We start from the raw sequence: 9,573 nt of genomic DNA on the forward strand, positions 1-9,573 counted from the left end.
TAGAAATCTCTGGAGGGGGGGGGGATCCACTCACTCAGGCACCCTCTCTAGTCACCAGAATGGAGGTGCACAGACAGCGAGAGACCAGTGAACAGATACAAAAAAAGAAAAAGTGTCCACACCTTTATCTTCACAGTTCTGTCAGCTCTCTGTGGCTGTTCTGATCCTTTCCCGGTTCGGTCTCACCCAAGATGGCCGCTCAGGGAGCAGCTGAGCACCTTGGATTAGAAAGCACTGGATTTCTTTCTTCTGCTACAAATTCTAGTGGCTATAAGCCTTCCAACTTTCTAAATATTCCTTTATATGTGGTTCAGAGTTTCAGAGTTCTGGCACCATCCCCTGAGCCTGCTTGGTCCGGTATTCTGTGTTCTTGCTGACAGAGCTCCTCACTGCACTTCTACCCTCTCTGCCATCTTGTTTGCTAAAAAAAATTTTTATAAAGGAAACAAGTGTAAATTGCTATAATTTGATGGGCTTGACCTATACTTAAGGATCTAGTAGCTCAAAATACCAACTGAGAGGAAAGGAATCTTTACATCAAGGGTCAGTCTTATCCCCTCTGTACACAGGTTGACAAGGATGGACAAGTTAGACATTGGCTACCTAAAATGGGGAGCTGGTAAGGCAAGAAGGAGTTTAGTTTCAGAGTGTGCGGAGGAAGGTAGAGCTTGGGGTGGGGGAGTGGTTAATCGTACAGCCCAGGAACAAAGGCCCCTAGGACCATCAAGGGAGAAGAGCATGAGCGGAGTGCGACACTAGAGATGGAGGCAGAGGTAGGGACACAGAGAGAGGGAGCAGCTGAGGATGCTACACTCATGGAAAGAGAAAGGCTGTGTGCTGGCGGCCAGGAGGCAGGCTTGTAGAATGTGCCCTTTGGTTGTTTTAAGTGATTATATATTCTTGAGTGTTTTTTTTTGTACATTTAAAAACAAACAAAAAAAGAAGGGCTATAAGGGAAAAAAAAAAAAGCACTATGCATGTGAAAGTTAAGTCAATAAATAAAGAAGCCCTTAGATTGGATGCATTTGAGTTATGGTGTTGGAGAAGAATATTAAAGTACTATCATCCTGGTGTGGCGCTGTGGATTAATGCTCTAGACTGCACAGTCGGTTTGAACTGCAAGGTTGGTGGTTCAAGCTCACCAGTTGCTCCTTGGAAACCCTCTAGAGGGTCGCTATGGATCAGAACCGACTCGACGGCACTTAACAACAACATGGACTTCTAGAAAAACAAATTTTGTTGTAAAAAGTACAGCCAGACGTTTCTTAGACGCCAGGACAGCAAGACTCTGTTTCTCATACTTCAGACCTATTATCAGGAGGAACCAGTCCCTGGAGAAAGATATCATGCATGTTAAAGTGGGAGGTCAGGTAAAAAAAGGAAGACTGCCCCCAACCCACTAATCCCAACCCCCCCCCCAAAAAAAGAAAAACACAGAGAATGGAAGCAAATACTGTTGAATAATGATGCACGGAGACTGCAATCATTGCAATGAAACGATGGTGTAAAGCCAATGTTCTCCCACATAAACTATCATTCAGTTCACAATAAACAACAAAAAAATGAGGAATACCCCCAACAAGATGAATTGGCACATTGGCACCAGCAACTATGGGTTCAAGCTTGGCAACGATTGTGAGGATGGCACAGGACTGAACACTGTTTTTTTTAGTTCTGTTGTACATAGGATGCCTTAGTTCACTCAACAGCACATAATACCTACAACAAATCTATTATTAAATTTATTTTTAATAATGGCTTATGTGAGCTCCATGCCACGTGCTATAAAATAAGCTTACCTCTTTTATTTTTGTACTTTACTAGAACTGAAATGAAATGAAGAACGTGGCCAATCACCTAGAAAAGGCCACTCAAGGCTGATTTCAGTCTGTCCACAATCTGATTTTGCTGTAGTGGACCTGTCTCAACGACCGTTTGACCTTAATGTTATGCTCTTCCAATTCTTTTTTCTTCAAATTCCACTCCCACACTTTATGGCCTTCAATTGTCAATGTAGAAACGTGTGTTGAAACTCTTTGGTTTAGGTCAAAATCATTTTGGACATTTGTTAAAGGTTATCTAGAAAAGCATTTTTAATGGTTCACGTTGAGAAGGTGGACAAGTTGTTATATAGTGGAGACAGTTTTGTTTATGTGGCTAGACCTTGTAGATTTTGCCTCTTAACTTCTCCCCTGTCGCTCCCAAAGACGCCAAGATCGTTTCCGCCGTCCCATCCAACGCCAAAGCTCCGAGCTGACGCAGAAAGACAGGAAACGCCCGCCTCCGGGCCTCCCGGCTCCTTCAGCATCTCGGCTGCAACCCAACGGCAACGCCGCTTTCGTCCGGTGCATTGTGGGCACTGTAGTCCGGCTGGAACCTGTTCGTGACTTTTGTGACACCGCTTCTTCTCAACCCTTGACGCTGCAGTGCCTCTCCTCGGCTTGAAGTGGGCCTCCAGGGGCTGAGACGCGGCCGCGTTCCTCCGTGTCAGCGGTTCCTACCCTGGACCTAAGAGGCGGAAGCCGAGCGGTGCGGGGAGGAGCTTCGCGCGGGAGGTTAACGCCCGCCTTACGTGCTCGTTCGCCTCGCGACCGCTGCGCGCGAGCCCGGTGTCCCGGCGGCGGGCGACAGCGGCGGCGTCGGTGAGCGCGGAGGGGCGGAGGGGGCGGAGGGAGCCCGCGGCGGCGGCGGCGGCTGCAACAGCGAAATGGCGGAAACGGTGGCTGACACCCGACGGCTGATCACCAAGCCGCAGAACCTGAATGACGCCTACGGGCCGCCCAGCAACTTCCTCGAGATCGATGTCAGCAACCCCCAGACCGTGGGGGTCGGCAGGGGCCGTTTCACTACCTACGAAATCAGGGTCAAGGTGAGGCTGTCTTTCTCCTCTCCCGAAAGCCCCCTCTCGCAGACCCTGAGCTCCCTCAAACGACTCTGAAACAGATTCCCTGGCGGCCTGGCCGCCCAGGCCCGGAGCCCGCCGGCTTTCTGCGGGCCGGGGTCCTGGGGCAGGGCCTCTCAGAGTGGGTTTCCTGTGGGGGTTGCGTGGTGATCCCCGCGCTGGCAGTTGGAGAAGGGGTTGGAATCTTGAAGAGGGCGTGGGTTGGGCGCCGCTTGCCTGTAAAGCTAATGACATTTGGGTTGGAAAGGGGTAGATCTTTCGAGAAGCACCGCGCTTCATTGGGAAGGGTGTGTGAGCTGTGAGTGAGCAAGGCGATTTGTGCAAAGTTGAAGCCTTCCCAGTTTTCTTTTCCAGGAGACTTTTCCCAAGCCATGCCTGGCAGATTCACCAAACGAACCTAGGTAGTTTGTACCCTCTTGTGAACGAACTTCCCTGGGAGGGAGCGCACAAAAGCCTGGTGAATTGGGCAGGGCTGAGGCCAGCTAGAGCTGCCAGGCTGGACCTGAGCATTCTGGGCCACCAACGTTCTAGAGCAGAGGTGGGGACTGTCTACCTCACAATCCCAAACTACAACTGCTTTCAGGAAGCCTATTCATTTGAAGCTCCTGCTCTCTAATTTCAAGATTTGCACTTCACTGAATGAAGGAATCAGCTGAAGTAGAAACACACACTTAAAATTTCATAACTAGTATTTGTTGGCAATAAGTAATTCATATGATTTGAAAGATGCTAATTGAGAATAGTGCTTCACTTTCACCGTGGTTCAGAATTAAAGAACTTACCCGTTGTATGGCAGTATCTTTAAAAAATTAATTACATAAAACTAATCCAGCTGTGACGACAACAGCAACAAAGCACTTTATTAAACATTAAGTATAAGAAGATTTTGACGTTAGGGTAACAAAAATGAACTCAAGTTACTGTTCACACTTAAGTAGAGTAATTGCTCATTAATTTATGCAATTGTTTAAAAATAATGATTTCTGAGTTTGCCCTATTAAAAATATTTAAGAATTATACTAGTTTCAGAGAGGAAACTAATGGTTTAATGTTATAAGCCACCCATATTTCTCTGTGGATGGGTAAAATATGAGTGATCTGTAGTCTGGTTTTAGTGAAACTGCAAAATCCAGGCTTCAGTATTTCCCATGTGGTGGTAAGTGCCGATGTCGTGTTGGTTCCTACTCATAGTGACCCTGTCTGTATAGGATTTCCGAGGAGCGCCTGTGGGTTTTGAACCACCAACCTTGCACCTCAAACATACCTTGCGTCCAGCACATTATCCTGCAGCACCACACCAGGAAAAGGGAGACATTTTTTAGTTTTCTTTTTTTTAAACTTTTGGAATGATTTTGGATTGTTTAAAATATATAGCATATTGCTCAATACAAAGAATTTCCTCTTTTGTCCTCATTTCACCCATGTATTTTCCTTTTTGTCCTTGTGCTAAAACAGAATTTGGTATTCCTGTTTCTAAACTTCCATGGCTGGTACTTCCTGCCAAACAATTGAGTTGGAAACTCCTGCCTACACTTCCTCCAGTTAATAACTTTGTGTGTGTCTTGCTGAGGGCATTGTATGAAATTAGCTCTGGTGTTATAATTTAAAGGAGCCCTGGTGGCACGATGGTTAAGTGCTCAGCTGCTAATCATAAGGTCAAAAGGGGCAAAAAGCTGGTGATTTGTTCCTGTGAAGATTGTTATTATTGTTGTTAGGTGTCCTAGAGTTGGTTCCGACTCACAGTGATCCTGTGTAGGCTTTCTGAGAGTAGCTAGCTGGTGGGTTTCAGTCACCAAACCTGCAGTTAACAGTCCAGTGCTTATCCGATAGCACCACACCAGAAAACTTTGTGGGGCAGTTCTCCGTCACGTGGGGTCGCTGTGAATTGAAATGGACTCAGTGATACCTAACAACAACAACTTTATTATTTAACTTCAGTTTTATATACCTGATACCTTATTACCAAACTGCTAGTGTGACAATGAAAATTAAGTTGTCTATGGTATGATTAGGAATCTTGATGGCACACGGTTAAGTACTCTGGTGCAAACCAAAGATTCGCAGTTCTATCCCATCAGCTGCTCCACAGGAGAATGATTTGGCATTGGGATTCTGCAAAGATTGTTCAGATCACAGCCTTGAAAATACTAGAGGCAGTTCTAGTCTCTCCAATAAGGTAACTATGAGTTGGAATCAACAGCAAAGGATATAGTATTGTTGCTGCATTTGAAAAAAAAAATCCTTTAACAATAGTGATTAATGAATTAAGGAATTAATAAATTATACACCTACAGTGGTGTGGTACTGTTAGGATAAGCGCTGGGTTGTTAACCACAAGCTTGGCAGTTCAAACCCACCAGCTATTCTTGGAAACAAGGGTTGCTAAGAGTTGGAACCGACTCTGGTAGAGTAGTGGTTACGAATCAGGCTGTGAACCTCAGGGTCAGCAGTTCGAAACTACCAGCTGTTTCTCGGGAGAAAGATGAGGCTTTCTGCTCCCATAAAGATTTACAGCCTCGGAAACCCTGTACAGGGTCGCTATGAGTCAGAACCAACTCCATGACACATTACAACAACAACAACACTGGTTTGTACTTTTATATTATAGTTTGTTGTGTGTTAATTGACGTAGTCCTAACTGGGAAGGCCCACTCATAATGCTTATAAAATGCTACTGGGGCTTCTCTTAGTGTGTAACAAGTTAATTTCAAACTCAGGACACCTTATAGTAAGGCTTTATTTAAGCAGTGTATGATTTTAGAAAGTACAGTCTTATATCAAGGTAGAATGGGTAGATTGATAGGTTAATCATTTTGTAATTTTATTTAGTCCTGTTTTTCTAAATTCTCTGCTTTCCATAACCCCTTCTGCTTGCCCTTTACTATTGAATTTGTCTTGTGGAAAATTCTTTTATGTTCCAGAGTTTGGGCTCTTAAACTATCTTATAGTTACTCTTTAATGCTGGTCTTCAGAAAAATGTTCAATTTTACAAGATTTGATTGAAATTACTCTAATTCACAGAGTAATTTTATATGGACGGTGGCACTTTAGAATGCAAGTTTCCCAATCTCCATTTATCTTTCAGTTTGAGAATAGTGTTTAAGACTATTAGGAACACTTGATTAGTATCTCTGGGCTTTTGAAAATAATTGGCACAGTGGTAATGTTTTTTTAAAATTGTTCTAATGGGTAAGTACAGCACAGAGCACCATAAATGATTAAAGGTTTAGGAAAGCTTAGGGTCTAGAATTATTTTGGTATATTAAAGAGAAGGTTGAAGGGGTAATTCAGTCACTGTTTATGAAGTTTGTGCTGTAATGTAACTAATTTCCAGAAGATTTTAAAATTAAGATCTATTATTATACATAGAGACAATTGTTTCAAACATGAGTAAGTTAAGGATCTTTTTTGAGCTCTGAGATAGCTCTGGGTTCAGATAATAGATGTATCACTTACTAGTAAGGTAAGGAACAAAATCTCTCTAAATTCTGCTTCCCTCTATAAAGTAAGTATGCTAGGATTAATACCTATTTCTTAGGACTAAATGAGATAATTACATAAATATCTTTAGTACCGGGACTGGCATATAATAAGTAGTCGAAGGTTAGCTCTTTTTAAACATAGCTATTTTCTAAATTAAAAGTCAGTGATAACTTATGTTTTCAGTGTGTTAATATGCAGCCGAGTTGCTGAAATTGTTAGGCTTGTCCAGAAAAATACTTGGCATGAAAGTATACCATGCCAAGTGTGAAGCCATCTTGCTTGAGTACTTCATCAAATAACCTGTTACAGTTGAGACGTATTAAAGCATGGAGCTTAATAGTAAAGTTCACTTATAAAAAATTTTAGCAAGGAAAATGCTCAGTAAAAGTAGCATCTTGGTAGTGTTTGCTATTTCGAACCTTTATAGGTGGTTTTTCTCTGGGTCAGTCCTCTAGCCTTATGTTGGTAGTCATTAATATCTAAATTATAAACTGAGAAATAACTTAAGCTTTAGGCTTATTTTTAGAATTTACAAGCCTGTATTGCCAGAATAGTATTTTAAAGAATCAAGGCATTTTGATTGCCAAAGGTCAACTGCAGGATCTCTATGTAGCCTTAACCTGGTGGTCATGAAATTTTCTGACGTTCATATATGGAGACATGTTTTGAGCAGTAACAGTGAGTCAATTTTTACCTAGTTCAATCCTTTAAGATGGGTAAGGAGGTGGCAATGACAATTAAAAAGTAGCCTTGTTATTAAGGGACTCGATTCTGCCTTGCTTATTTTAACATTTGGGGAACCAAAGCACAAAAGGTTGTTTCACCCAAAGTTAGTTATCTACTTAGTGTTAGAACCAGGATTAGATTTTAAGTATTCTGGTCCTGGTCCAGAGTTTTAAATTAATTCAAATCCACAGCTATCATTCAATTAATTAAAAACAGTACAGGTAGTCCCCAAATTACAAACAAGAGCCATTCCTAAATTTGTCTTTAAGTTGAACTTGTAGGTAGTCAGAACAGGTACATAGAGCCTTATTTAGCGTCAGTCGGGTGTTTGTCTTAGTATGCAGTATATATTTTTGTCTTTCTATGCATGTAAAACACTAAGAAACACTTCTAAATACACCAAAACATCTTAAACATAAAAATACAGTTACATCATCATCATGATAGTAATATTGTTAAGTACTGTGGAGTCGGTTCCTACTCATAGTGACCCTGCACAAGGTTTCTGAGGCTGTAAATCTTTACGGGAGCAGAACGCTTCATCTTTTTCCCATGGAACCGCTGGTAGTTTCGAACTGCAGACCTTGAGGTTGGCAGCCCGACTCGCAACCACTATGCTACCAGAGACTGTTAATAATAGAGGATTCCTCTTGTGGCACTATAGGATAAACACTGGACTGCTGTCCACAGGGTTGAAAGTTCAAACCCTCCAGCAGTTCCTTGGAAACCCTAACAGGGTCGCTTTGAATCAGAACTCTGACTATGGCAATGAACAACAGCAGCTATAATAAAAGTAAAGATACACAGTTCTTTACTGGAGAGAAACTGTGTTGTACGAGTGTTGTAGGTATACAGTACTGCCAAAAAAAAAAAAAAAAAAAGACTGGTGATGGTATGTTGCACAGCCAATTATTATAATTGCTATCAATAAGTTGTACACCTGTAAATGTCCAACAGCAGGGACAAAATGGCCCAAGAATCGGTTTTCAAAGATAACAATTGCATGTACCTTCCAAATAAAGGGGAGACATGACTTAATGACACTGCAAAGTACCCTAGGATTTAGGGAGCAATACACAAGCAAATGTAGGATAACACACTGGATTGCAAGGTTGGTTTGAACTGCAAGGTTGACTGGCTGTTTAAACTCATCAGCCTCTCCTCGGAAAACTTAAAAGGGGTCGCTATGAGTCAGAACCAACTAGACGGCACTTAACAACAACAACACAAGCGAAGGCTTGAGCTTGAAATCTCTGGATGTGTTACCTCAAATAACATTAGCTGTATATTTTGGTGTGTTTTTCGTTTGATGTATTATTGAGGAATTATCGATGAATTATTTCCTTGGCATATTATACTTAGATCTTTATGCCTTGGTGTATTTTTCCCGTCTTTTGAAATGTAGGTCCTTTCAGGCATTTGTTTTATCCCCTCCCCACCAAAATAGGACAGTCTTGTCTACATTAGATATTTGGTCTGGCTAATAACATTCTTTTTAAGTAATTTTTTTCAACATTTCAGGAAAATCATTTGCTACACTTCACCTATGCACAACAGAACGTAACACTGCCTAATGCTGAGCCATCCTCACAATTGTTATATTTGAGTCCACTGTTGCTGAGACTGTGTCACTCCATCTTGGTGGTGATGTCCTCTCTTTTGCTGACCCTTGTTTCCATTATCTCCCGCGGAAAAGCTGATAGTTTTGAACTGCTAACCCTGAAGTTAGCAGCCTGATTGGTAACCACTGCACTACCAGAGTTCCTTAGAATTAGACTAGAAGATGATTTAAAAAAAATTTTTTTTATAATGGAAACAAGGGTAAATTGCTACAATTTGATGAACTTGATCTGTACTCATGGATGTAGTAGCTCAAAATACCAACGGAAGGAAAGAGTCTTCACATCAAGTATCAGTGCTATCCCCTCTATACTCAGGGTAGATGGGGATGGGCAACTTAGACCTTGGCTACCTAAAATGAGGGGGTGATAAAGGCACAAAGTGACTGGCTTACAAGCTTTCAAGAGGGAGTTTAAGAGTGTGTCGGGGAAGAGAGAGTCCCCAGTGACTAGTTTTCATCTTGTCTAGATGGGCCTGGTTAAAAGAGATGGGGATAAGAGCCTTATGACTAAATAGTGAGTAATTGTTATCATGACTAATTGTTATCATCACAACTACAAAGGTAGAAGTTATGTAGCAAAAGGAGGGAGTAGCTAATCTTACAGTCCAGGAATAGAGGACCCTAGGACCATCAAAGAAGAAAAGCATGAACGGAATGTGGGACCCTGTCCAGAGAAGCAGCAACATCAGAAGTGGAGGCAGAGATGGGGACGTGGAGAGAGGGAGCAGCTGAGGACTCTAGATTCATGCAAATACAGGGACTGAGAGCTGGCAGCCAGGATCCTGGCAGGCTTGCAGAATGTGCCCTTTGGTGGTTTAAATTACTATATATGCCTGAGTGG

At 42.2% G+C, this 9,573-nt stretch overlaps 1 protein-coding gene across 2 annotated transcripts in view; it reads left to right on the forward strand.

Moving 5' to 3' along the window:
• The first annotated feature begins 2,707 nt into the window (after nucleotides 1–2,707).
• SNX3 (sorting nexin 3) overlaps nucleotides 2,708–9,573 on the forward strand; it is a 71,052-nt gene continuing 64,186 nt past the window's right edge. For both annotated transcript variants that reach the window (XM_006839949.1, XM_006839950.1), the window contains exon 1: nucleotides 2,708–2,869. In XM_006839949.1, coding sequence (XP_006840012.1) covers nucleotides 2,708–2,869 — 162 coding nt within the window. The remainder of the gene's footprint in view (nucleotides 2,870–9,573) is intronic.

Source organism: Chrysochloris asiatica, unplaced genomic scaffold (assembly GCF_000296735.1).
Source record: "Chrysochloris asiatica unplaced genomic scaffold, ChrAsi1.0 scaffold00027, whole genome shotgun sequence".
Classification (NCBI taxonomy): domain Eukaryota; kingdom Metazoa; phylum Chordata; class Mammalia; order Afrosoricida; family Chrysochloridae; genus Chrysochloris; species Chrysochloris asiatica.